A 27,833-nucleotide genomic window follows, 5' to 3' on the forward strand; every position below is an offset into this window, starting at 1 on the left:
ACAGGGTGCTATGGGTGACACATAATTCACCCCAAAAATACCTGACTATTAATTTGAGCAAAATGTTAAATAATTAACTGTTAATAATTTTAAAAATATACAAAAGCCTGTTTCACTCATTAAGGTTCGCTGACTAAACGCGTTTGATCTTTTCATTTCGTCCTTTTCGTTCAGAGCTTTATTTCCCCCCCCCCCGACGTTCCCCGCTGTGATGAATAAACTCTCGATTTATGAGAAATGTTTCTTTGTGTGCGTGTGTGTGCGCGTGTGCGCGCGTGGGTTGTTAAAAAAGAAAATCTTGTTTCCAAGGTAACCGCAAGACTGATTCTGTTTTCAGCTGCAGGGATGCTCCCTAAAGCTCACTCGGAACGCGGGCTCCGAGGATGAAGCGCATCCTGCTCGCAACAATTTGGTTCTCAATTCAAACACCATTGATCTGGATTATGAATCATCTGCCCTGCAGCCTCACCGATCTTTCCCCTGAGGCTGTGACCAACGCGGTCGTTTTTCGAGCTAAGGATCACATTCATTTTTCATAGGAGTTGCTTCTCCTCCAGCCTCAGCAGCATCAGCAGCAGCTGCTGCAGCATCACGCCAACGCGCCAAACCCAGCGCGTGGAGCCAATACGACGGGAGCGCGCAGTTCCACAGCGGCGCGCATGCACAGCTGTCAGCACCAAGGACAGCAGCCACTCAGACCCGAGCGCGATCAGCCCGCCCAGAGCGCACGGAGCACCGGCTGGGGGGGGGGGGGGGGGGGGCAGGAAGTTTGGACGATGGTTTGAGTCGGAGGTGTGAACGGAACAATCTGGACAATGTGGTTTGGACGTCCCTGGTTGACAGCCTGTCCCTAAAAATCATGGACATCGTGGACATTCCTGCGCGTTGCACATAATCCCACCTATTTTCTTGGTGCTCTTCTTTGGCCGCCCTCCTCTCGCTCTCACCGCCCACCGGCGACCGGCTGAGCCGCGCTGCTGCTGCCCAGACGCCGGTCGAGCCGACCCGCCACCGGAGAGAAAAGCGACCGGGCTGCGCCGTTCCGTTTGTTGGTCTTCACGATGCGTCTGTTTCTGCTGGCGGTGCTCTTCTCGTGCTCGTGCGCGCGGGCCGGCTGCGAGCCGAAAATCGTGAACATCGGGGCCGTGCTGAGCCAGAAGAGGTACGAGCAGGTCTTCAAAGACGCCGTGACTCAGGCCAACCAGATATACGGCAGGGACAAATTCAAGCTGACCGCCATCTCCGTGACGCACAAGGCCAACGCCATTCAGATGGCGCTGTCCGTCTGTGAGGACCTCATCTCCAGCCAGGTAGGGATGAGCAGAGCGCTGTGGCGCACCCCCACCTGGACCCGGGCTGACGCATCTATCTCTGCTGTGCTGCGTTCAGGGAACAATTCTTGAACCAGCTGTATTTTCTCTCACCAAAGTGATTTCCCGTCATGATGGCTCCAATCGTAACTCTTGATCACGACTATAAACTGTTTCTGCGATCAGCAGCGTGAACGTATTGCTAGACGTGTGACCTGACTCGGCTCAGTCCTGTCATTTATGGGACGTGGCACTCACTGGCTTGTGCACAATGGCCACAGTTTATCCACTTTGTCCAATTCTAATGCAGCCGACTCCCCACAGACCCATCTGTGCAAAAATAGGCTTCTGGTTCGGGCCAGATGAAAGGGCAGCACATCAGCTGCAGATCAAATGAACCGGAGAGGAACCAGTGAAGAGTAACAATATGTGATATGCCATTTGCAATTCACGAGTTGGCTTTCACCTTGGGTGTGTGTGTGTGTGTGTGGGCGCTGTCACTGGACAGTTTGAAGTCCTTCGGGGGTGGGTCTCTCGCTTTGCAGCAATCTGCGACGCTGGAACGAGGTGCATTTTCAGACTTGAGAGGTTCCGGCTCTAACAGAAGCGTTTTATCCCAGCAGGCCTGAAAGCACCAACCATATGTCCTTTATCTCTAACAAACACATATCATGAGTAATGCATTAGAACGCTCACGCATGCTGAATGGCTCCGCCATCCTTTGATGTGACGCATGCTCCTGAAAGGCGTGAAGTCCTGCCCGCTCCGGCTCCTGTTCCTGTTCCTCCCACACACATAATTAGGCCTGAGAGGACAACCCACATCTTCAACGCTGCTTTCATGTCCTCTCCCTTCAGCCTGCTGTAATGACTCTAATTAATACAGGCTTGTGGAATAATACTGTCACAGGCGCTCCGCTGTCACACGGTCACACGAAGCGTGAGAGTCTGCAGCTCATGGATCAGGCCAAAGATGATCCTCTTTCTCTGTCTTGTGCATTAAGCTCACACTTGATTTCAACACGAGGTCTGCGAGGGCTTAATCAGATGAGACTGTCTGGACAGCAGTGGCAGTAGCTGAGGAGGGGAGCAGATGGAGGAGGAGGAGGAGGAGGAGATGCCTGGGAGCAGTTTTTGGAAGATAGACCTCGTTTTGTGACCCAAACATACGGACTGCTCGCTTCCCATAATCCATGCTTGCATGGCCACGCCAGCTTCATTCCTCTTCATTCACTGCTCTAAGGCATTTCCCATGCAAGATTAAGCTCACAAAAATCCTTAATTTTCTTGAGCTGAAGTCGTGGACAGCCGTGGTTTGCTCGATGCAGCAAGGCCAGCCGAAGGAAGGATTTCTTGCTCTTCTTTTTCTTTTTTTATTGATTATTTACCTGATTGTGATTTGAGATCATATTTTAGAGTGGATTAGAGTAATACCTTGACATACGAGTATAATTTGTTCCGGGACTGAGCTCATATGCCAAATCATTTGTTTCCCATATAAAATCTTTATAGTTGCCGAATGGAATTAATGGAATGTGTTTCCTGTATTGTGCACTGTGTGGCGCTGTCACCTTAAAGCATACAAGGCAGCGCCGCATGCAGGTGTTGACCCGGAAGGAAGTACAGGTTTCTGACCGCTTTGGCGGAGTGTGTAACCCTGATGCTTGATTTAGGATTTTATGGCATAAAAGAGGACTTTTATTACCCCTTTAAATGGCTTCTGGATTCCCTTTTTTGGACATGGAGAAATAATAAGGAAACATAGGGCGCCGCTGAGCGCGTCAGACCGGCAACACTACAATAGCCCAGCATTTGGTGAGCTATTATAATAATTGAAAACAATTTAATCCATTCCAGCTGTCTAAAAACACTCAAATCAAAGATTTTTTTGTTAATTGCTATACACAAACATATATATATATATATATATATATATATATAAAATGAAAATACAGTGCAACGCGGAGGGAAGGAAGAGATAGTTGGACAGTACGTAGACACTTTATTCCGTAATTGTACTTTACACGTACACTTACATAAACTTAGACATAATAGTTCTGCCTTTGGAAGGCTTTGTGTTCCTGATAGCGTCCTTCTGTTTGAGGATTGTACATATCGTCGATGTACTCCACTCCCACTGCCAAATCACGTACACGAAGAGTGCCCAAACTGTTCCACGAAGGGCCGAGACGCTGCAGGTTTCCTTCCAGCCGGTTACTAAAGGAGGTTCTAATTATCAACACCTCCTTCCATTTGAGAGGAGGCGGCTCATTAGCGAGATCAGCTGCTGGAGAGAAAACCTGGACTGTTTCGGCCCTGCATGGAACAGTTTGAACACCATCGGTAACTTAATGCTTCATCTTCACCGTCATCATGAGTTGTTTTATTCTCGCTGCCATCCTTACCGCTCCCTTTCTTTTGACCCATCCCGTGTTTTAAGGAAGTGAAGAGCGCTCGGCCATCTAGCGTCAGCATCTGGAAGCGCGTTCGCATCTCAAAGCAAAAATATTGCTCGCAGGCTGGCTGGTATCTCAGAACACTCGTTTGTCAAAGCGCTCGTATGCCGAGGTATTACTGGACTTCATTTTATTGATGATGCTTGATGTTAGAGACATGTATTCCCCTTATGTGTGGCATGCTTCTTTTAAGACTCCATGTTCGTAGTAGCCTCTCTGGGTATGACCAGTGATGGAGGCATTTTGTCTTCTGCCGGCGTCAGAATGACAAAGTGTTCTTCTCCTGTGCCTCCGCAGGTCTACGCTATCCTGGTGAGTCACCCTCCCCAGTCCAATGACCACCTCACGCCAACGCCTGTCTCCTACACCGCAGGCTTCTACCGCATCCCCGTGGTGGGACTCACCACCCGGATGTCCATCTACTCCGACAAGGTGAGTGATGGATGAGTGGGATGTAAAGAGCGATGCAGAGAGAGAGAGAGAGAGAGAGAGAGAGAGAGAGGCGCTCCCCTGGGGCGGCTTCAGAAGCTTCTTAGATTAAACGTCCCATCGCTGCCCATTAGAGCAGCTGTGATTAAATGGGTTTCCAGTTGAAAACTGAGAGCGCGTCATTAATACTGCCTCTGAAGTTAGTCGCGTTTTTATGATGCTCAAGGTGCTAAAAACTGAAACTCGCCGTCAGGAGCATAAAACAACAAAGACTTTAACAACGCAATTTGAAGACAATTTAAATCAGACCAGAGACGCTAAATCCAGACATTGACCTGGAGATCATTGCGAAGATTAGATTAGTGATTGGATGTGACATGTGTTTACATACATAAAACATAAAATGTGTTAATGCACATTGATTACACGAGGGTACACCTGTGGCCGTATCATGCACACCCCATTGGCTGGTCACCTCCTGCCCAGATTTAAAGCCTTCAACGGAGCCAGAATCTGCCCACATGCGAGATTTCTTTTTGTCATCGTATTACAACATGTTATTCAGGATGCCATTGTGAAATCGACTCGCTGCTTCCCGCTCCTCAGAGCATCCATCTGTCCTTCCTGCGGACGGTCCCTCCGTACTCCCACCAGGCCCACGTGTGGTTTGATCTGATGCGCGAGTTCAACTGGAACCACATCATCTTGATAGTGAGCGACGACCACGAGGGGCGGGCCGCCCAGAAGAGGCTGGAGACCCTGCTGGAGGAAAGAGAAACTAAGGTGAGACGCTGCAGCCCCGCCACCCCACCCCCACCCCGGCCTACGAGCGTTAGGGCCTTCTACGTATGTGACTGTTCCTTTCTGTTGTGTGACCACATCTCTCTCGCACCATTGTGTAAGCATTGGCTAACATTTCTAGAGGCATCTACGTCTAATGTGGTCTAATCTGACGAGAGTTTGTGCGTTTATTTGTTCATCTTCACTTTGCTTTTTCTCATAGTCCAAATTGTCTATCCACAATGGAAGCCAAATAGCGGACTTTAACGTGGGGCTGTGTAAACCATCGCAGGCTGAAGTGTTCGCGTTCTTTCCACGGCTTCTTTCTTACGAGCGGGGGCCGGGCCATTATTGCATCCTGCCCGGCCGTGCCCACCAGATACGGGGATTTTTATTTTGTCCACCTTTTAGATGCTGCTGATGCATCTGTTTTAAGTGCAGCTCTGAGCTGTGTATGTGGGTCAGGGAAACGCTGATCTTCTTTGAGCCAAAGCAGACTTGAGACCAGAACAACGTGTGCCCTTTAGAAACACGAGAGAGAGAAAAGGCGGGGGGGAGATGGCATCCATCTCACAAAATGAAATTACCTTTGGGTTATTTTGTCCCATGATAGTCGTTGGTGCCTCTCAGGAGCTCTTTGCTGTAACTGTGTGGCTGACATGAAATGAGTCCTGATTCAGAGATTTAATTAAACCAGAAGCTGATGAGAGGCTGAAAGCGACACGGGTGCTGAGCTCCTTCTCAGAAAGACACGGCGGCATTGGCGGAAAGCTGCTTAAAAATAAGTGATCGGGATCAGCAATGATTACAGGCAGCCAAGGAGAAAACGATCCAAGCGCTCGGATTATTGAGGTTGGATTTCAAAACCGCGTTCAGTTGAAAACGAGGACGTGGAGCTATCTGGATGTGACTCGCATCCTCATGGAGCGGTGCGTTCGGCGCCTCCAGGAAGCTCCTTTCATGTTTGCATAATCTGAGTTTGCATCTCAGAATGAACCCATCTGTGCTGAACATTGAAGCCCATAACACTGGCAGCAGAAACCCTCTCCACTATGAGGCCCTAATTATGTGTATTTTTAGTCGGCTTGAACATTTTCGAGTCTCTGGCATGATTTATTTGAAAAACCCTCCAACTGTGTGCAGCAATAATTAGCGTGAGAAAGCAGCACAGAGGATTAGCATCTTTCTTTCTGTCAGCTGAAAACACTAAAGCTGACAACACATCCTGCATGTGAAATGTTCCATTGTCCTCCTCAATAAAATGTTAACGTTGAACATGCACACACCCAAGTTCATTCTAAGAATCATAATCACAAATGTGTATCAATCCCAGGCTAAAAAGGCACTATTTTCCCCTTTGTGAGTTTTCTACAGCGCTCAGGATATTACTGAGCTACCAAAAACTCTTTATTTGTGGTCTGCTTTTAGAGCCTTTCATAAGATCCAGAGAGCCTCGAGGCTGAGTGCCGCAGATAGCAGAGAGAATAAAAAAAAGGGACACATTGAGTCTCTGCTGGTTTCGTCCTTTACATGTGATTTGTTCAGATTAAGGCTGAATGATATTTAACTGTCCTTTGAAGCTCCTACTGGGGGATTTTAAATACGCTTTGATTCTTTATTGTCATTGTGTTGCTGAAAGAATCCTGCATTTGATAAGAAAATATGGTGGAAGCTTTTTCAGGAGTTTATTAAAACCATGCTATTAGAATAGCCCTTTAATGACTAGGTCAGTGCATCGTGTGTGTGTGTGTTTGAGCAATACAGAATTGGCCTGCTGCTGCCACCAGTGATTTGTGTCCGCCAATATACGGTACAGTCCAATGTGAACTTCACAGGCTGTAAACAGTCACAACTGCCTGGTTTCAGTTGGGTTTACAAGGCTGAAAGTCTGGTGCAATGAGGAGCGAAGCGCACGAAGGAAAAGAGTCAATAAGTGTGTCAACAGCGAAAGGCTGCAGCATGTAAATGTGATTTATGGGGCCAGCAGACTTGCAGCTCGACCACCCTATTTATAATACAGGTGTGTCCTCCTTTTCTAAGCAGGAGGGTTTTATTATTTAGTTGAAAGTGCGACATTTCTGAAATCATTAAATGCATGTTTTGTTTTTCAATAAAGAACATCAGGATCACCAACGAGGCTTCAAGCTGATTAGTTGAGCGTAAGAAAACCAGAAAAGCACCCAGAGAGCACAGACCTCCACCAAGCAGCTCATTCCCCTCATCATTAGATTTACACCGTCCACATGGTAATCTGGATCGTCATCAAAAGGTTCTAAATTGTTCTTGGTGTCTTTATACACCAACCATGAAAAGTAAACGTGAATCAGAGTTGATGTGTATATTTAACAGATTTTTAATCGGTAAATGGAGTTCTCAATGTTAAAATGTAATATTTTTCCCTGACCTCATTCTGGATCCGATCCAGATGACATTTGGTAGTAAAACAGAGGCTCCATAAACGTCGGTCAGTAAACCACCGAGATGTTGAGAAACAATTTTTGAAGCTGCAATGTTATTGGAAATTTCGAAGTGATCCAGAATGCAGGATCTCTTCTGGATCATCATCATCACAATGTTCCCGGTAACATTCCCAACATTTCCTAAAAATTGAATCAAGATCCATTTGTAATATTTTCAGTGATGTTGCTAACAGGCAGACAAACAAACGTCGGTGATCACACAGTTTCCGCCTCGGCATAGGTAACAAAATCACATTAGGATCCATTAGCACTGCCTGCCTTGAGCAACATAATTCAACTATTACTTAGTTTAATTAACGGGTTATCTCTGAAACAAAAGTAAGTTTTGTAGTAGTGTAAGCTTTAGTGACAATGAAACCTGTTCCACATGTTTGCATGACAAGTATCACATGAAAGGTTTATCTGTCTGGAGTGGACGCTGCAGAGCATGAAAATGCAGGAGAACCTTAGTTGCTCCTTGGCAAGTTTTTAATGAGGCTGTGAAGTCACCAGGGGATCACAGTCACCACCAGTGGGCGGGGGGGGGGGAGGCTGGACACACTGGAATTAGTCAACATGCAAATGTCACTAACACAACATGAAATATGAATGCCTGGCTGAGGATCCTAAAATAGAGCGCTGAGGAAGTATCTTGTGATGGTGGCGGTGGTGTTTGTGTGTGTGTGGGGGTGGGGGGGGGGGGGGGGGGGGTAATTCCATAGTCATCAAGGTGATATGATGAGTAAACTGCTACATTTAAAACAAAATAATAGAAAATGATTGTGATTGTTTAGGATTTTACGATTTCCCCTGGACATTTAAAGCACCCAAGCATCAGCGTTGCAGCAGAGTGATGCGATAGGTTTTAACAGAAGAGTCCACATTGGTGCCGGAGGGCCGATGGACTCGGTGCGACTGCAGTCGGAGGCAGCTGCAGAGGAAAAACCTATGAAGCAGACAGAAGAGCCGTTTTCCTGCTAAATGGATCCGTGTCTGAGACGGAACCGTCCAGCACCTCCCCTCACAGGATGAAGATGCCGACTGGGCTCAGCCCCATCCGCAGCTAGTAGATGATGTCATGAAGGGTTCCTACGCTCCGTGTGATGCTCTAACACACTAGTCAATAACAGCAAGGATGGATGTGCAGCTTCTGAGCTTTAGAGCTGGTGGACATGCTGCATTGTCTGACATCTAACTGGCAGATAGGATGAGATATCAGCTTTATTTTTTGTCTATATTCAGAAAAGCCAAGGCGCCATAACTCTTTGGACTCTGTGGTGTATTTGGTTTAGTGTTGAAAATCTGATCAGCCATGTTTGTTTGTTAAAAAATCGGGTCATTTTGTACTGATCACTGCTGGACCCAGAGAGTTTGAGTCCACTTTCCTCTCATAGCAAACCAATACAATCAGAAACACTGATCACGTATGCTTTAAATACTAACATTCCCAAAGCCTTTGATGTTGATGGGTTGTGTTCTTATTCTTATTCCTAGTATCTGATGTTCTTTACGAGCCCCACGCTTAAAGATCCCAATTTGAAGCAGAAAAGTGGAGATTTGTTGGAATGCTTTACTGCCCTCCATTTTCAACTGTTTATAATATTTTTCTGTGTCTGCATATTTTCTCTGTGCACATTACTCATCAGAATAAAAAAAGGAACTATGAAAACCTCGACCAACTGTCCTTTGACAACAAGCGAGGACCTAAGGTATATTTGCATGGTCAATGCACGCCGCCCACCAACTTTCCAAACGTAGCAACTAGAAACCAGCCCAAACCAGTCACCAGCCGACCCAGCAATGTCCCTCTCTTGGTAGCACGTGTTTTATTTGATCTTTATTTTTTTTACTTTGAGACATGTCCCTATGATTTAAATAAAGAATGTTTTGTTGTGGAGAAATCTATAATTTTTGGTCATTCCAGGGGAAAAAAACAAAATCAGTGAGCAGCGCTGCACTTCTATCATTTTCATTTTCTCCTTCAATAAAGGAATGCATGTAATCAGAACACACAAAACACAACACACACACACACACACACACACACACGCACACACACACGCACACAGACACAGTTTGTAATTTCATTCCTTTGTGGAGAACCGGCAGTGGAACCAAACCGTTGCTGAGATGCTTCTTCCTCCCGTCTGTAGCACTTTCCCAGTTTTCAGCAGTTTTTTGTTGGTGGGGGGGACGTCCCCCATCACCCCTCTTCACCCGTTTTAGTTACTGGTTGCATTGACCTTCTTCTTCCCCCCCTACCTAACACATGCACGTCCTTCTTTGGAGCCTTGATAACCCTCAGTTTGCATGCGAACAAATGCAAAAGTTTTTTTTTTCCCCTTTCAAGCTTTTTTTTTTTTTAGTTCAGCCGGTTCCCCCCAGATCGCTTTCCTTCTTATCTCTGTCTACCGTTTTGAAGAAAAAAAGAAAACAAAAAAAATCGGCCAAGCTCAATCCAAGCAGGTAAAGAGGCAGCATGGTGTCTAAGGCAGGGAAGGGTAGCTGGCTTGACCTTTCTTATGCCCCGATCACAGGCAGAGAAAGTCCTCCAGTTCAGCCAGGAGACTAACTTAACTGCCCTGTTGCTGGAGGCAAAAGAGCTGGAGGCCCGAGTCATCATCCTGTCTGCCAGGTGAGCGTCGTCTCTGAAATCACGCGCATTGCTCACCACCAAGTCCCAGAAGGGTCAATCAGAATCATCACTCACCTGCATCTTACAGAATTACTAATAATTACCATTTTACCAATTTCCCAAGGTCCAATATGTTTAAAATACTCTATTGTATTTTATTTTAGATTTACCTGACTTTATATTTGTACTTTATTTGTGCTTACATTTTATCCAAGTTTATAAAATCTTAAATAAATATATGCTTCGCAACAGTAAGCATGCTGGTTTTTAGGTACTACTGCATTGGCTTTACATACATATACTGTGTATACAATACTACACCGCCCATTCAGTCGGTCATTGTGCAGGAAGGGACAGATTCAACTGTTGCACCTGACAGCAATCCTATCATACCCTTTGTCATGGTCATATTTTAGTGTGGAGAAGTGCTCTGTGTTCCTACAGGAATGCTTTAGAGTCGTTTCCAACTCGACATTTTGTTTTCTTCCCGCTGCTTGCAATTAAAAGAAATGTTCAAATGAAAAGCAGGTCTGACATAATTTAAGGTCGGGCGGATGATGATGTCATGACGTTCCTCTGTATTCAACAAAGATACGACTCCGATAATGTGAATGTAAAAAAAAAATCGTATTTATTATAACTCCAGTACATTCCATATGATGTAGTAACATATTGCAACTAATCGGACATGCAGCAAACTTTAACAGCCCGCTCATCACCGAAATGTAGGCACGAGCTCCTCCTCGCACAAGAAACAATCTCTTGCCTTTGTATCAACATGGCGACTTCCAGTGAGGAAGACGCCGCTGCCGTGTACAAGGCTGCCCGCTTCCTCAACATGACGGGCTCGGGCTACGTGTGGCTGGTGGGCGAGCGGGAGATGTCGGGTAAAGCGCTGGGCGAGGCGCCAGACGGTACGTTCACAGAGCAGAGGGAGGTCGACACAAGATAGCCCCCCACCCCCGGGCCTGACTCAGAGGATGATCATAATGCATGCATGATTAGAGGGAGTACTGCATGAATGCATCCCATAATTAACTGTCTAGATGTCAGCTGTGTGTTCAGTATTTAAAAGTTGAAGCATTTTGTGTTTGAAGCTTTAAATGTGGTGACTTCAGTGTCATCGGTCGCCCGGTTTCTAGCGGCTTATAAAGGGAGACTCTAACTGATATAATCCTAAACTGCTGCAGCCGCTGTCTCTCTCAGCGTTTCATCACTTTGTGATCACAGATACACCAACTGTCCATGTCTGACCGCCTCCGCGCCGCTGCAGCTTCTTCCAGGAGACTGCCGGCCTCATTGATCTGGTTGAAATCAGAAAAAATCCTGAAGCGGGATTGTTGCTGGCCTTAAATTTGGTTCTGGCTGAGCCTTTTGTGTTTTAGATCTAATGATGACTCCCAAACCTTCGGATGGGATGGCCTAAAAAAACAGATCAAGCACACTGCGGAAAGGTCATCAGTGACAGTAAAAGAAAACAATTCATTTATTTTGCCTGAGGAGGATCCTGCATGTCTGACCTTTACTCAGGAAGTCTCACCTGGAGGCTTTACACGTTTCTTTCTGCTGCAACGGGCTGCGTTCCACTCAGGACAGTGATTGTGCTCTACTGTCGACCCGGTTTCAGGTCTGATCGGCCTCCAGCTCATCAATGGGAAGAATGAGTCGGCCCATATCAATGACGCGGTGGCCGTGGTGGCTCAGTCCATTCAGGAGCTCTTTGAGAAGGAGAACATCACAGAGCCCCCGAGGGGATGCGTGGGCAACACCAACATTTGGAAAACGGGGCCTCTCTTCAAGCGGTGAGTCTGATACACGTCTTCATTTCACGATGTCCTGTGGCGATCTTTAAATTTCACGCGTTATTCAAGTTTGGGCTGGCAGTTTTCATGGCAAGCTCATAAAAAAGACAAGAATCGTGAAGATTTTTTAGAGTGTTTTTTTTCTCAACAGCCTAAAAAAAATTAACTCAAGGCTTCAAACAACAAAAAGAGCAGGACATCATCATCGCTGCTCTGCCCCATTTATCACACGACAGTCATTTTACGGCCCCCGAATAGGGGCCTCATACCAAATTATGCACAATAAAATGCATCATTACCTTCCTAATAGCTGACTCACATTACCCATGCGCTCATTCCCACGAGCAGCGACTTTCATTTGCTTGGCACAGAGTGCTGATGTCATCCAAATACCCAGAAGGCCTCACGGGACGCGTGGAGTTCAATGACGACGGCGACAGGAAGTACGCTCACTACAGCATCCTCAACTACCAGAAGAGCCGACTCGTTCAGGTCGGCACGTACAACGGAACGCAGGTAAATGGAACGCAGGTAAATGGAACGCAGGTAAACGGAACGCAGGTAAACGGAACGCAGGTAAATGGAACGCAGGTAAACGGAACGCAGGTAAACGGAACGCAGGTAAACGGAACGCAGGTAAATGGAACGCAGGTAAAAGGAACGCAGGTAAACGGAACGCAGGTAAACGGAACGCAGGTAAACGGAACGCAGGTACACGGAACGCAGGTAAACGGAACGCAGGTAAACGGAACGCAGGTAAACGGAACGCAGGTAAACGGAACGCAGGTAAACGGAACGCAGGTAAACGGAACGCAGGTAAACGGAACGCAGGTAAACGGAACGCAGGTAAAAGGAACGCAGGTAAACGGAACGCAGGTAAAAGGAACGCAGGTAAACGGAACGCAGGTAAACGGAACGCAGGTAAACGGAACGCAGGTAAACGGAACGCAGGTAAACGGAACGCAGGTAAACGGAACGCAGGTAAACGGAACGCAGGTAAACGGAACGCAGGTAAACGGAACGCAGGTAAACGGAACGCAGGTAAAAGGAACGCAGGTAAACGGAACGCAGGTAAACGGAACGCAGGTAAATGGCTTCTCTGACACGACCGCAAAGCAGAATCATGGAACTACAGGCTGCATGGTTATCTATACCAGCCATGTAGCTCCTCCCAGTGTTATTAGGATGCAGCATTCTATTCGGTATGCTGTAGCGTCACATAAGCTCTGGTTAAAAAGTCACTCTATGACGGAGAATAGAATGTAATTTGAGCTGATTTAAGAAAATTACTTGACCAGATGACATTTATTAAATGTGCAGTGGATATTAAAATGAGCCGGCCGGTTAAACGCAGCACGGACTCCTAGGTGGGAGGATCCGTTTCACAGGTGATAGCTGTGGTAATGATGCGCTGCTCAGAGCCTCCGGTATGAGACGCAAGACAGCGGCAGCAGCAGCAACTGAGAGAAGTGCTGAGCTCCACTGATATAAAGCTGACTCATTGCTGATGCCCACCCACGGTGCTGGAGCCTCGTGACCGGGAGGCCTTCTGTCAGCACTCACCCATAATCCTGTGCGTGTGTGTGTGTGGCACCGCTGCAGGTGGTGATGAACAATCAGAGGAAGATCATCTGGCCCGGAGGAGAGACGGAGAAACCGCAGGGCTTCCAGATGTCCACTCGATTAAAGGTGGGCCGCTTTCGCTCTGCAGCTCCGGCGTGACATGTATGTCGCCGCAGACAGAGGACGGCCCTGAACTGATGCACTCCTGTTGGACAGATGGGAGTGAAGTTGATCTCAGCTCATAACTCAATGTGATATATCGGCGGTGACTTTTAGCTCTAGGCCTCAAACGAACCTCTCAGCTGTATCCGTCTGTCTTGGTGTGCCTGCGTGTCTGTGCTGCGGGTTTTGTGCATCCTCTGGGTTTTTTTTTTTTTTTCTGGAAGTCCCTCGGGATCGAAACAGCTGCAGCGCCGACTCTGTGATAAACAGCTTCCTGTCCCGACTGTTGTAGATAGTGACGATACACCAGGAGCCGTTTGTGTACGTGAAACCCACTCAGGCGGACGGGACATGCAAGGAGGAAATGACGTTGAATGGAGTCTTAATTAAAAAGGTTATCTGCACTGGACCCAATGAAACCATCCCAGGTAACACCTCACTGTTATTCTAATGCACCTGCCACCCACCGTAGATGCATATATATATATATATATATATATATATATAGCATTGATCCTAAATTGTGACTGTGGCTGGTTCTGTTACAGGACGCCCAACCGTACCTCAGTGCTGCTACGGCTTCTGCGTTGACCTCCTGATCAAGTTAGCTATGACCATGAACTTCACCTATGAGGTGCACCTGGTGGCTGATGGGAAATTTGGAACCCAAGAGCGGGTCAGTTTTACATCAGCAGCCTTGCTTGTGATATTTGTTTTTTGCACAGGGCCAATGTCACTAACCATTCAGGACTGGAAGGATGTGGTGACTGTCCACATTATCCGAACAGTAATCAATATAGTGGAATGTCAATTCACAGGCATTGGGATTCTATAGCATAAAGCTAACATGAAAACATTACAGCCGTGCTTCTACATCAAGGTCTTATTTGGGTTCTTCTATTTACTGCCAGAACCAACATTAACAGAGGTCAGACAAGGGTGGATCACTCAAGAAACCACATTTTACACTTCTGATCTTCTTCTGTATGGCAGTCCCATCACCAGCGATGCGAAGCCCTTGCGTCCCGACAAGGCCTGACCCAACCCTTTAACCCTGGAGAGATGACATTTTCTTGCGGACGGCCAGTAATTAATAGACTCGTGTTGATGCCTTCCTTTTGGGACTTCAGGTGAACAACAGCAACAAGAAAGAGTGGAATGGCATGATGGGCGAGCTCCTGGGGGGTCTGGCTGACATGATTGTCGCCCCGCTGACCATTAACAACGAGCGGGCCCAGTACATTGAGTTCTCCAAACCGTTCAAATATCAAGGCCTCACCATCCTGGTTAAAAAGGTAAGGTCGCCTCCTCTCGAATGAAATGTGTTTTATTCATGGAATTTAATGAACCGTATTGGAAAGAGGGCAGCACAGTGGCGCAGTGGATAGCGCTGTTGTGTCCCAACAAGAAGGTCCTGAGTTTGCTTCGTTTCTGTACGCATGTACCCGCACAGTCACGGGCATGTTCTCCCCGTGTCTGTGCGGGTTCTCTCCGGGTTCTCTGGCTTCCTTCCACCTCCAAAAGCACGCAGCTTAGGTGAATCGGGCTGCACAAAATTGCCAGTAGGTGTGATTGTGAGCCTGAGCGGCCCCGGGATGGACTAGCGGCTTATCCGACGAGTGCCGCGCCTCACGGCCGTCGTCAGCTGGGACCGGTTCCAGCGTAACCGGCGACCCCAATCCAGATAAGCAGCTGAAGACGAGACGATTACTCATGGGACTCATCGTCAATCAAATTAATTATAAACAACAACAATGCACACACATGCCCCCCCCCCTCCCTCCTATTTACACAAACTGTGAAATAAATTTGTCAGCAATGTCTTTGTCTTGACTAAGAGTGGACGACAATAAGATAAATGTATTAAACATTAATTGTTACTAAATTCATGCACAATTCAATTTTGTTGACTCAAAACCCATATTAAAAGATCCTTCTATTTAAATATACTAATAAAACCATATCGGATGAATACCTTAAACTGGTTTTGCAAAGCTGCATCCTTTGAGACCAGACTGATGGAAGTGTGACCAATCACCAGATTGTTGCTACTTTTTATTGACTAAAACTATATTAAGGGCAAGTTAACCTAAAATCAGACCACAAGGGGCAAATTATTTTTTATTTTTCAAATCAGGACAGACTTTAAAAAAAGCCGTCTTTCTTTGATGCAAAGGGTCCGTGGAACAGACAGAAACTGCTGCAGGGAAATCCCATCAAATAGTAGAGCAAGAATTGTACCTGCAGGGTTAAAAACCGTACGGAGGCTGTCGAGCTCTTGGTAATGATCGATCTCTGACCAATAATGATGGAGATGTGTGTGTTTACAGGAAATCCCTCGCAGCACGCTGGACTCGTTCATGCAGCCGTTCCAGAGCACGCTGTGGCTGCTGGTGGGTCTGTCGGTGCATGTGGTGGCGGTGATGCTTTACCTACTAGACCGGTTCAGGTACAAGGGTTACCTGTGTTTGTGTGCGTGTGCCGATGTGTTTTTATCTTTACCCACAAAGGAATGGTTGAATGCGTGTTTGTGTATGTACGTGCACTCCTGCGCACTGCAAACCTCCCTCGGTTTGGACCTGAAGGCAGGCACAGTTGAAGATTGGCTCCGACCATCCCACAGCTCTATCCCTTTGCACTCTTTTTTTCCTTTCGGAGTTTGTAATGTGTCCCTCTTGCTTTCTTCGCCCATCTTCAGTTCCCTTCCTGGGGTCGCCAGGGTTTTCCCCTCTACAGGTTGCTGGCAAGTTCTTATTTTGTCTCCTGCAACCCTCCCAATTGTTTCCCGTAGCCCGTTTGGAAGATTTAAAGTAAACAGTGAAGAAGAAGAAGAAGATGCCCTCACCTTATCATCTGCTATGTGGTTCTCCTGGGGAGTGTTGCTGAACTCTGGAATAGGAGAAGGTATAAATAAACACTGAAAAACTCAGATTCCTTACAAAATAGATGCCCCTCTACTCACAGAATTCCGTAATGCTGCCAAGTTATTCAGGTTTTAACAGTTTGCAGTTGTAAAAAGACTGAAATCAAGGCGTTTATGCCTCAGGTGTTGCCTCATTCTCAAGCTTTTTTATTTTATGAAATAATCCCTTTTAAATCATATTTATTATTTTCTAAAGAAAGATCTTGCCTTTGCTCTTTTCATTTGTCTTCCTGCTTCCTTTTCATATCTGACATTTGAATAGTCATATTTTTCCAGGGTTGCATTGTTACCTCTGTGCAGTATTTAATGCTCGCGTATACTGCGATATATGGGCACTTCATAAAAGATGCAACAGAAGCAAAATGACGATTATAAGAGTAGTGAGCTAATCAAAGTGTATCCGTCCTTGGAGGCAGAGAAAGCACCATCCAGCTAGCTCCATGTGACTAATGAAATTAGACATTGAAAATTACAGTGCTGAAATGTGAACCCTTGAACTCACCAAACAGGCGCGCCACGCAGCTTCTCGGCGAGAATCCTGGGAATGGTATGGGCCGGCTTTGCTATGATCATTGTTGCCTCTTACACTGCCAACCTGGCTGCCTTCCTGGTGTTGGACCGGCCTGAGGAACGGATCACCGGTATCAATGACCCAAGGGTACGTACCGGATGACTCTAGAACCGTTGATACGTTTTTATGTGGATTAAAAACTACGTGCCTCTTTAAATGATGTATCGATGGAAGCTTTTAGCAGTGATCCCTGTCTCCTTCCACAGCTGAGAAACCCTTCAGACAAGTTCATCTACGCCACGGTGAAGCAGAGCTCCGTGGACATCTACTTCCGGCGGCAGGTGGAGCTTAGCACCATGTACCGCCACATGGAGAAGCACAACTATGAGAGCGCTGCCGAGGCTATCCAGGCAGTGCGTGACAAGTGAGTCTCGGCCAGGCCGGGCCGACCAGAGCGCGTGTCGGCCGGCTGCTCGACAGAGACGAGGGACAGTTCAGTGAGCTCTTTGTCGGGGTTGGTGGGTGTTGGGGACATGGACCTTTGGACCAGACAGACGTGTCAGGACTTACTGCTGCGTTCCCTCTGGTCCAGGTCCATCGCCCCACCAGGACAGACCCGCAGGGACAGGAACAAGCGTCAACAGCACTGACACCAGTGTGCGCTTAAGCTAACACTCGAGTCGAAGAGCACCCTTTTTCAGGTTGTACCCAGACGAACAGCATTGAGATGGGGGGCAATCCAATGGGGGGGACGCGCCCTCACCCGTCTGGCATTGGATTTCATTTGGCCCATAAGCAGAGTGGTAAACGCTGAATGACACACACGATGTGGTGTGCGAGAGAGCGAAAGAAAGGGATGGGAGCCCTAAATGTGTATGTAAATCATTGTAGTGTTGCACCGTAACCCCCTCCTTCCCCTCCTCCTCCTCCTCCTTCCTCCTCCCTTCCCCTCCCCGCCCACAGCAAGCTGCATGCTTTCATCTGGGACTCTGCGGTGCTGGAGTTTGAAGCCTCGCAGAAGTGCGACCTGGTGACCACGGGAGAGCTGTTTTTCCGTTCGGGCTTTGGCATTGGCATGCGCAAGGACAGCCCCTGGAAACAGAATGTGTCCCTGGCCATTCTCAGGTCTGTCCCAGCAGAAGCTGCATTACTCGTATGACTTTTATGTTTCTTATCAATATGATTTCCTGGTCACGTGTTGACCATTTACAGCCATCCAATGCATCGCCGCTCTGTAGCTCCCCTCTCCCCCCTCTGTCTGTGTGTCTGTCTGTTCAACGCCCGTCCTGTCCCGCTATCTCTGTGTCATATGTGTTGCTATGTGGAAGTGAGCGGCTCTAGCGTTCCGTCATTTGCGGCCTACATTAACTGTATCGCCTTTCTCCCCACCACCCCCAACCCCTTGCAGTTCTCATGAGAACGGCTTCATGGAGGACCTAGATAAAACCTGGGTGAGATACCAGGAGTGTGACTCAAGGAGCAATGCCCCAGCCACACTCACCTTTGAAAACATGGCAGGTATGGTCCTTCGAGCGTGGAGAAAACATTAAAGTGATTGGACAAAAACTGCAGTGGTAAGGTACTGTAGCGTTTTTTTGTCCAATGCCTTTACAGAGTCGTTGTTTTCGTGTCCCCGTGGGTGGAAGTGTGCCGTGCCAGTATCTTGTGCTGTGGCTTTGTGCGGTTGTGGTCTCCTATTAATAGTGTGTGCTTTACAGCTGCCGTCATCAGTAGGAGATGGTTGGAAAAAGGAGGAGCGACCACTGTGAGACATGCAGGCCATGCATTCGTGCTCAGTGGAAGCTGCAGAGAACTTGGATGGTTGTAGCTCACATTTGTCCACCATGTGTCCCTTCCCAACAGGGGTCTTCATGCTGGTGGCGGGAGGTATAGCGGCAGGGATATTCCTCATCTTCATTGAAATTGCCTATAAGCGGCATAAAGACGCCCGCAGGAAGCAGATGCAGCTCGCCTTTGCGGCAGTCAATGTCTGGAGGAAGAACCTGCAGGTAGGATTGATCCCCTCTGCCCGTTCACACCAAGGGTGGAGGGGCTGAGTCTGTGGTGGATGAGAGCCAACAGAGCGCCTCCTCCTGGGGAGTCCTTTATTGATAACTCAGCCTCTGTAGGAGCTTTTAATTTTTACCCTTCAGTGGTGAGCAGACTGCAAGATTGCGTTAAGAGAACCTGCTAGCTCCAATGCCTTCATGGACTGTGAGGCATCTTCAGCGATCTCCCTACCGTTCCCAGAGCCCAACAGCGCCCATGTCTCTTGTGTGTGCCTGCAGGAGAGTGAGGAGGTCTCTGGAAGTCAAGCTGTGGCTGGGACTCCCTCATTAGTATGTAACTAATTAGCAGAACCATTTCCACCCCCATGTCTTACGCTGTTAGAGTGACTACGATTATCTTTCCTACCCTCTACTCAAAGTTAGACCTCACCTTCCACATCCAGAGCATGAACTGGAATATCTGCGATGCCTCTGCAGTGCTCATGTGTTCCATGAGGTCAGATGACGTAGAAATGGAAAGAAAAGAACACAAAATGATTTCACAAACGTATTAGAAATGATAATTACAATTATTATGGTAATACCAATGCACATAGATGTCTTCACGGTTGATTTCCTTCACTCTAACAACCATGCTAACAGCAGCCAGCAGCTAGCAATGGGATTCAAATCACCGTCCGGGCTCCATCACACTGCAGCGTGTCTCCCATGATGGTCAGCCTAACTGCAAAGTGCATCATGCTAACAAATGTTCCTCTTATGCCGTGACAAACAACTACTTTCACCAGAGGCTTCGTGTATTGCGATAAGAGCAGAAGCAGGCATCATTTCGTGAAAGGGCTAGTCAACCAAAATGTAATTCCTCTCATTGCCCTGATACCATCAAGCCATGCAGGTAAATCTGCAGCCAAATCAATAAAGCGGAGGAGAATGAAATCCCATATGCGATTCATACGTTTTATCATTTGATTGAGCCAACCCTTTAAGCTGCAGTCCAGCAATAAGGCGATCCACTCAGCCGACGGAGAACGTGTTTTGCCTTCAACGCTGAAGGCCATGAGGCGTTGGATAGTTAGCCACCCCTCCTCTATCCACACACTCTCCCTTTCAGTCACACTGTGAGGCTATGCCGTGGCCATGACAGCCAGTGTGTTTACTCCGTAAGCTCGGTGCTTGGCCTTCCTGAACAGAGTCAGCAGGGCTGGTGGGAAGGTACAGTATAAAATCACAAGTGCCTGACAGCAAATTAATGTCCTTCTGAGAGTGTCGCCCATGAACCTGACTACTATGTGTGACTGTCGTGCGTGTCCTCGTATGGATGTGTGTTCTCGAGGCGCATACAGGCCAATGCATCACTGAGAAAGGAGAGTGACACACTAAACTGCTCATGGACCAGTGTGTCTTCTACCCATGTCAGCATTGATCATGCTGATTTCTCTGCACCGCTGAACAAAGATGTCTCATGCATGCTCATCATGCTCATCGACCATCAGCAGTGGCCCTGAGGGTAAAATAGCAGACACGCACAATCCCCACCACCCTAAATATAACCACCGTAATGGGGTCTCATGCAAGAGGAAGTCAAGTCGAGCTCATTGTTCTGTTCTGTTCTGTTCTTTGAGGATATTATTCTTGCACTGATGACTTCATGATGGAAAATCCAAGATCACAGTTTATGTGGCCGCCTCCTTCCTTAGTGTGGCAAGTGCCGAAACCTGGAGTGTCATTGTCAGCATAGATTTGACCGCTTGTAGGTGTGTTCGTATGTAATTTTGTGCTGTACTGCCTCGGGTCAGGGTTTGCAGTACTGTGCACCTTTAAACAGAGACGTGTTGCCTTAAAGAACATGCACTTCTGACTAAACCTGTTCATGTAAACACATCCATCATCCACTGCAAGCTTTCTACACACGTGAAAATACAAGTTACTTTTCTATCACACAACCGACTGTTGCTCCAATGATGCTTTTTAAAAAATAAATGTGCATGTATTTGTAGAATTGTATGTAAGATATCAATGTCATTAAGAAGGTAAGCCACAGAGATGTAGTGGACCAACATATTTAGTAATTTTAATGTTTTGGGGCATTGATAACTCTCTCTGGTGTCATAGCACTGCTTTTCCATCATGGCTGCCTTCTGTTTTCAGAAACAAATGGCAGACAGGAACAATTAACAGCAAGAGAGTGAACACAGCAGAATATCTAGAGCCAACAGAGCCACATATCTTTCTTATTCTCGGTAGAAACCAAAACAATATGTGAAAAGTCACAGTGCCAAAGCTAATTTGTAATTATTCTCACCACAGATTTGTTTATCAGCCATAATGTGCTATATTTTCGCGCTCTTGGCTTGTTTCTACTGCCCCCTAGTGGCAAAACGTCAGTTATTACAGAACAGTGACTTTGTTAGCATCCAAAAATCAAATCCAAAAAATGCAAAAACAACAACATAACACCGTTCAGCTCACAGAGCTCATTTAGTCATCAGTCTAGCAAAGGGGACTTTGAACTAACAGCATTTTATTTTCAGAAGCCCTAAAAGTTATTTGTGGTCGTCTTGGTGATCCGATCTTTCTAGGTTAGGTTTATTTCTGCTCTTGCTCCCTCTCATGCCACATGGTTTTAATGCTGCAAGTTACATTTTATTTGTTAAATTCACACTGTACAGTTTTATATACCTCTATATCCAACTTTCCATGCCTGACATGTCTGTGACTGCTGGGGCTGAGAGTTGGCGACCTCTCCATCGCTGACAGGCTGCACGTCCAGCTTTCAGCTTTCCCTTGTCAAACAGATGTTACTCAGAAGTGCTCTGTGTTAGCAAGACTGAAACTGTTGTCATTTTGGAATGGGGGGGGGGGGGGGGCACAACACCCCTGCTTTGTGGCAGTGATTAAGATGATGATGATGACAACGATGCCGATGGTGCATAAGGACGACGCGCCGTGGCAGCTCGCTTCTGTTTCTCGGTAAGAAACAGACAGCTGCTGTCTGCAGTGTGAATCCCATGCCACGCTTCATCCAGCGGTCCAGCATGCCTTGCATGGCACGTGCACACTGTGCACACTGTGCACACTGTGCACACGCAGGACCTCATCAGGGCTCAGAGCAGCCAGAGCGCAGGCTTGCATTTTGTGAAGTGTAAGATCCAAAGAGAACCTGAAGCAACATGCTTATAATTCTTTCTGCATTTACTAACATGAGATGTCATCTTCCAACAGGAAAAATATGTTATTCTTTATTGCCTGCACTAAAATCAACTGATGCCGTGCACCAATCAGTTCTCTGCCAGCTTTCAGCTAACATCCAGGCCAGTTACTGGGAGCTCACCACCTGACATAATGTCATTAGGGGGTTGAGAGAAAAGTGCCGGGTGAAGGATGGTACAATTGTGCCCTGAAAGCCCCTTTATCATGTGACCTGATGAATAAGGATGTGCGAGGCCAGTGCTAGCCAGGATTGATTTGTTATGCTATTTGTTTCGTGTTCAGTTAGTCTCTGTCCCCCCCCCACCCTCTCTCTCTCATCCATAAAATGTTTTGGCATGTTGAAATTCACACCACACTGCCCCTCCCGTCCCTGCAGCCCCTCACCCATCCTCCACTTACTTACATTGCTATTGCCATACTTTGCTGCACTTTCCTTTTCTTTTCTTAGAGGCTTTTCTAAATCTGCTCAAGACATCATGAAATCACAGAAATGTAAATCTTCATTTTGCACTTCAATGTAGAGAAATATTTTTTTTGTAGCTCCAGTTTGGTGACAATCATTTATTTTTTTATTTTTACACACTTCATTTCATACGATCCCATTCCCTTGGGTGTGGGGTGAATTTCCATTATACCAATTTTAGGTATAATGAATTTAAATGGGCTTTAACTCCTGGATTTTGTCGCAGTTGTTTTCCCCTTTGATATGCATTCTAGTGGCCTCTAATATTGTAGTCTTGGCTTTGGATGTGGATGTTTGCTTTGCTATTTTTCCTCTTGGCTTTTGCTTAAGGATTATCGTTAAATTAACAACAATCAAGTGGATGGAAATTTATTTTATTTTTTCTTTTCTCCCCCTATGCAGCCCTCTTCCTCTCTAGAGACTCAGGATGTAAGAATGCCTTATTATGAGTTAATTTGCACTCTAACACCCAGTTATTGCACTGAGAGTAGCTGTGGGGGCAAACCTCTCTACGAAGGAGGCAGGGGGGGGGCGCCAAACTGAAAAGTCACCTTGTCAAGATACGATTAGAATTGTTTATTTTTGAAAATTATCATTCATTCTTTTAGGAATGACTTCCTTATAAGGCTTTCCACAACTCTGACCTGGTTCGGAACCGAATTCTAACAGTATCTTTAAAATGGCGGCTAGTTTAGGATTGCCTGTGTGCTGAGATGAGGAAGTTGCAGCTGTGTGTGTTGAGGCAGTGGAGAGAATGGAGGCAGAATATCCTAGAGAGATGATGCAGTGTGCCAAAGGCATCACATCCACTGACATCTTTGCTAGTCATCACTCATTCCAATGCATTTCTAGGGGCCAGGTGAATGCATCAGCGCATTCCCAGGTGACTGCTGTGTCATCATGTGCAGCCCCACTATGATAATGTTTCATAAAATGTAGATGTATGCCCTCTAACAGACGATTTCCACTCACATCTAACAGGCTTTATCCCTTTCTTTCTTCCTCTTTGCGCATTTTCAAATGCCCTAGTCGTTTTTCACAAGGACCCTCCCTTTATTTAGACACTAAAAAATAAAGGTCATTTATCGGGGTTGTGGGGGTGGGGGTGGGGGGGGGGGGGTCTGGCAAGAGAGAACGGGTGAGACCGAAGCCACGGCTCTCACCCCAGACAGAGAACATGAATAATGCTTCTACATATATTTATTTTAGGATAGGAAAAGTGGTAGAGCAGAGCCTGACCCCAAAAAGAAAGCGTCTTTTAGGTCCATCAGTACCTCCCTGGCCTCCAGCATCAAGAGACGTAGGTCCTCCAAAGACACGGTAAGGACACGAAGAAGCAACATCTTCCCTTGTTTATTCCTCTTGTTCGCCTCTCTCCTGCCCCTCTGTCTCTCCTTTCACGTCTCTCCTTTCGAATCCTCTGTCCTCTCCTTCTGCATCTCCATAGTCGACGGCGAGACAGTGCCACCCCCCCACCCTACCATTTCCACATGGCTCAACCGGCCTCTGCCACGTGTCTGTCCGTTCGCCATCAATCAGCCATCGACATTTAGCATCTGTAGGTCCTACAGGAGGGCATCAGTGCAGGCAACTCAGGTCAGGCGAGGCCAGGTGCTCTGAATTCAAGGAAGGGTTTGATTAGCGGTGTGTTCCTCTGGAGGAGGGGGGCGACAGAAAGCAAGCAGTCTGCCAGTGGTGTTTTGTCTCGGGCTGCTCTTCCTACCTGCCTCTGGTGTGGACGTGGTTTCTATTGTACTTCCTTGGTGGCATTGTGGTGTGTGTGTGTATGTGTATGTGCTCTGTAGACAAGTGAGTGTGCTTCTATGTTTGTATTCACGTCTTGTCCCTTTTTATAACAGCTCGATCCTTTGTTCCTTTGCATCAATCTGCGCCTCCTCTTTTTGACTTTCAGCCGCTGTCTGTTTGCTTTTGGTTCGACGCGCATGCTCGCCTGTGTTTCGTCATCCCACCCAAAATCCATTTCCAAGGTAGCCACGATGGCCACTCCTTCAGGGAAAGGAAACTAATGTGGCGTTTGATTTTTCAACATTTCTATTTCAGGATTGCACTCATGGATTTTTATTATTCGGTTTGATTTCTTTGTTTGTTTTAGCTTTTTTTTTCATATGTTCTTTGTCATAATTCTTTATTTCCCAGTGTCCTCGTGGTCTGAACTGTGCATGCCTCTTGTTTTCAGGTGGCTGGAGACAGTGTCCTTTTATGGTTTAATCACTTTGTGAGGTACAAACTTACGAAGCCTCAGACGCTCACTGTGTAAAAATACGCGAGTCGTTCTTTTGTTTCTAAATTTGACTTTACACCATTTCAAAATCGTTCCTTGACTCCTTTGTTGCACAGTGAGGGTGTCGGGTTTTCTGCAACCTTTCGCTGTGCAGATATGAATTACTGCATGTTGCCGTTGGGGGATTGTACTCCACACGCTTGGAGTGCTGACAAAGCAGTGACCCATGGATATTTGTGCCAAGCTGCTCCGCCAGACGTAGCTGGTCACTGACCAGACCTGGCATGGGACCCTCTGGAGGTAGCACAGACTCCTTCACAGAGACGCTGCTTAAATAACATTGTGTTTTGAATGCATTTCTCAGGGGAGATGTAGCCTGTCCATGACGTAAAAGGTTTTATTTTGTGCGCGTGCGTGTGTGTGTGTGTGTGTGTGTTTTAATTCCCGTATTTTTCTCTTCCTCTTGTTTTAACTGATTTTTTTTTTTTATGGATGCTTCTGCCTTGAACCAATCCAGCTTTGTTCTCGCCTGGAGTTTTCTCAATAGATTTGGTGTATTTGACGAGAAGAAGTGCGGGGTCGCCATTCTAAACGTGTCTGTGTGAGGGTTCGAAGCGGGTTTCGGAGGGAAATAATCGTCTCAACAGGGAAGAATGAAACAGAATTTAGTGAAATTGGAAAAAGATGCTCCAATTGAAAGTGTTGTCATCCTCAGTCTTTGACCATTATTTTGATTTTATATAAATGTTCTTATTTTATATTAATGGATATCAATGGACTTGAGTGTCAGTGTCCCTCACCCACATGCCACACTGCTCCTCTCTCCCTCTGCAAGCATGCCAATGACCGTAACTGTCAAAGTCGCAGTAGAAGGAGTAGACGTCATCTTTGTAGCTGCGCCACATATTGAGAAGAATCCCCTTAACTTCCTCGGAATAAGCAGCAGCTGCTGTTGCAATGTCAGTGAAGTGTCTCTCTTGTGCTGGTTAGCAGGGTACACTACTAGCAAGCCCTCCAAGCACAATACATAACGAGACCCAAATAAGGGCTGCGAGCCATGATGGAATTCACAGGTTGTCAAGGAGATGCGGAGCATCCTCTCTGACACTGTTTAAAAATGTTCCCCACCTGGCAGCGTGTTAGTTGCGTCCCCAAAGCTTCCAAAGTTAGAATGCGCGAATGCTTTGGCGTGAAACAAAAAGACACTTCAACCCGAAGATGTTGCTCAATTCAGAAGAACGAAAATCATAAATGAGACAGAAACACAGAGGCAAGATTCGTCGCTCATTTGTCACATGTTTCCTTTACAAACAAACCGTGCTTTCCTTCACATTGGATTTTTTACGAAGCAGGGATTTCCTCACGTCACTCTATGAGCCGTGATTATGATTTTTGCATGCTGGAAAATCATCTGGGCAATATATAGATGATGCAAATGAGTTTATTACGCCACCCGGTCCCACTGTGATCCAAAACGGCATGTCATTATTGTTCACCTTAGACTTTGCTCATTAGCGTAAAAAGCAGCCTCCATGCCTTAGCCGAAATACGTAAATATCTCGCTGCTGTCAGTCTGCAAAGAAACTCAGTCAGAAGCAAAAATGGTTGTTGCCATAGAAACTAAGCACCTGCAGGGAATTGGGATCCCGTTTCCTTTCTGAACACAGTAGGTGGCTGCATCTCACTATGCTTTAAAGAAGCACAGCGAAGCAGGGAGTGGATGTAAGACTCCAACTCAACAGCACGTTGAAATCCATCTTCTCCTCCAGATCAGAAAAGCAGTCTGTCTGCACAAAAACAAATGACTGGCGATAAGCCAGCTGCTCATTTCACCCACAGCAGGAAATTATCACTGGTGTTGTGGTGGTGGGGGGGGGGGGGGGGGGGGGGGATGAAATCTTTCGTCTGAACTCAAGGGCCTTACATTTGCTCCCTACTAACTAACCTGTCTCAGGCACAACCAGCACTATCTTGTTGCCTCATGAAAATCCAACTCGAATTCGACTAAATCCACAGAGGCTTCAAAGGTTCTGCAGAAATGAAGCAAAGGTGTTATTGGAATAAAATTAACGTGTGATAATGAAGCCAACTCTGCAGACTAGTCAAATATTTCTGTCCCCCCCCCCCTTTCCTCTTCACTTCTGCAGCAGTACCCACCCACTGACATCACGGGCCAACTCAACTTGTCTGACCCGTCTGTCAGTACTGTGGTGTAAAAGAGGGAGGCTTGATGCTCGCTTCCCGAGGAGAGAGGAAACGAGAACAGGGTGGACGAGGAGGGGAGAGCCCGTCTCTTCATTCTCGTCGCCGTCGAATCGGAGACTGCTCGCCGAAGAAGTGGCGGAAGAAGCCGCCGACGTTCCGCTTGTTTGAAAGTCAGGATTACCTGGCGGTAGACGTTTGTAGGGTGCCTGAGCGTGCACTGAAGAGCCCATCTGACTCCTCTACAACCGTCTCCATGTGTGTGTTAGCTGACGTTTAGATCAACCGTTTGTTTTCAACCTTTTACTCGCTGAAGTTTACGTGTTGTTGTTAACTGCTCTCAAATCTCGCAAGCCAGGTTCACTTTTATTAGATAAATAGATCAACCCGTTTGGCGCAAATACCCTACTTAACATATCACTTGCATTTAGGGCTTGGTTGCCATAGCAACATTTAGTTTTTCTTTGCAACAAATACCGCAATGCAAGAACTACTGTCAGCTTCAATGGTGTTTCCTGTTTTTAGCTACACCTGTAAGGCTCGCCGCTAATATTTGTGTCATTTGGAAGCACTAATGTTGGTACCAATGATAGGGGGGGTGGGTTGTCCACCATTAAGTTAAAGGAAGCATGTGTGCACTTATGTATGAAAAAGAGCTTTATGTACATGGATGAGGGC

At 46.7% G+C, this 27,833-nt stretch overlaps 1 protein-coding gene across 2 annotated transcripts; it reads left to right on the top strand.

Moving 5' to 3' along the window:
• The first annotated feature begins 1,061 nt into the window (after positions 1-1,061).
• On the top strand, positions 1,062-27,169 carry grin1a (glutamate receptor, ionotropic, N-methyl D-aspartate 1a). Of its 2 annotated transcripts, XM_068752654.1 has the most exons (21): positions 1,062-1,310; positions 4,063-4,197; positions 4,801-4,977; positions 9,080-9,142; positions 9,971-10,068; positions 10,861-10,982; positions 11,696-11,870; positions 12,242-12,386; positions 13,473-13,559; positions 13,888-14,023; positions 14,144-14,271; positions 14,726-14,890; positions 15,926-16,044; positions 16,387-16,499; positions 17,028-17,176; positions 17,296-17,453; positions 17,993-18,154; positions 18,438-18,547; positions 18,893-19,038; positions 23,921-24,031; positions 27,101-27,169. In XM_068752654.1, exons 1-21 carry the CDS (start codon positions 1,062-1,064, stop codon positions 27,167-27,169), a joined length of 2,817 nt encoding a protein of 938 aa, XP_068608755.1. The 2 variants fall into 2 exon arrangements, with proteins under 2 accessions (XP_068608755.1, XP_068608756.1); XM_068752655.1 differs by lacking the exon at positions 23,921-24,031.
• Positions 27,170-27,833: the final 664 nt, after the last annotated feature.

Source organism: Brachionichthys hirsutus, chromosome 19 (assembly GCF_040956055.1).
Source record: "Brachionichthys hirsutus isolate HB-005 chromosome 19, CSIRO-AGI_Bhir_v1, whole genome shotgun sequence".
In the NCBI taxonomy this organism is placed as follows: domain Eukaryota; kingdom Metazoa; phylum Chordata; class Actinopteri; order Lophiiformes; family Brachionichthyidae; genus Brachionichthys; species Brachionichthys hirsutus.

Excerpts from the sequence above, each read along its gene's own strand:
- grin1a (XM_068752654.1), top strand. The coding sequence starts at position 1,062 with ATGCGTCTGTTTCTGCTGGCGGTGCTCTTCTCGTGCTCGTGCGCGCGG. Across the intron at positions 10,983-11,695 it reads GCTGGGCGAGGCGCCAGACG|GTCTGATCGGCCTCCAGCTC; the intron begins GTACGTTCACAG and ends ACCCGGTTTCAG. Across the intron at positions 18,548-18,892 it reads CACCTTTGAAAACATGGCAG|GGGTCTTCATGCTGGTGGCG; the intron begins GTATGGTCCTTC and ends CCTTCCCAACAG.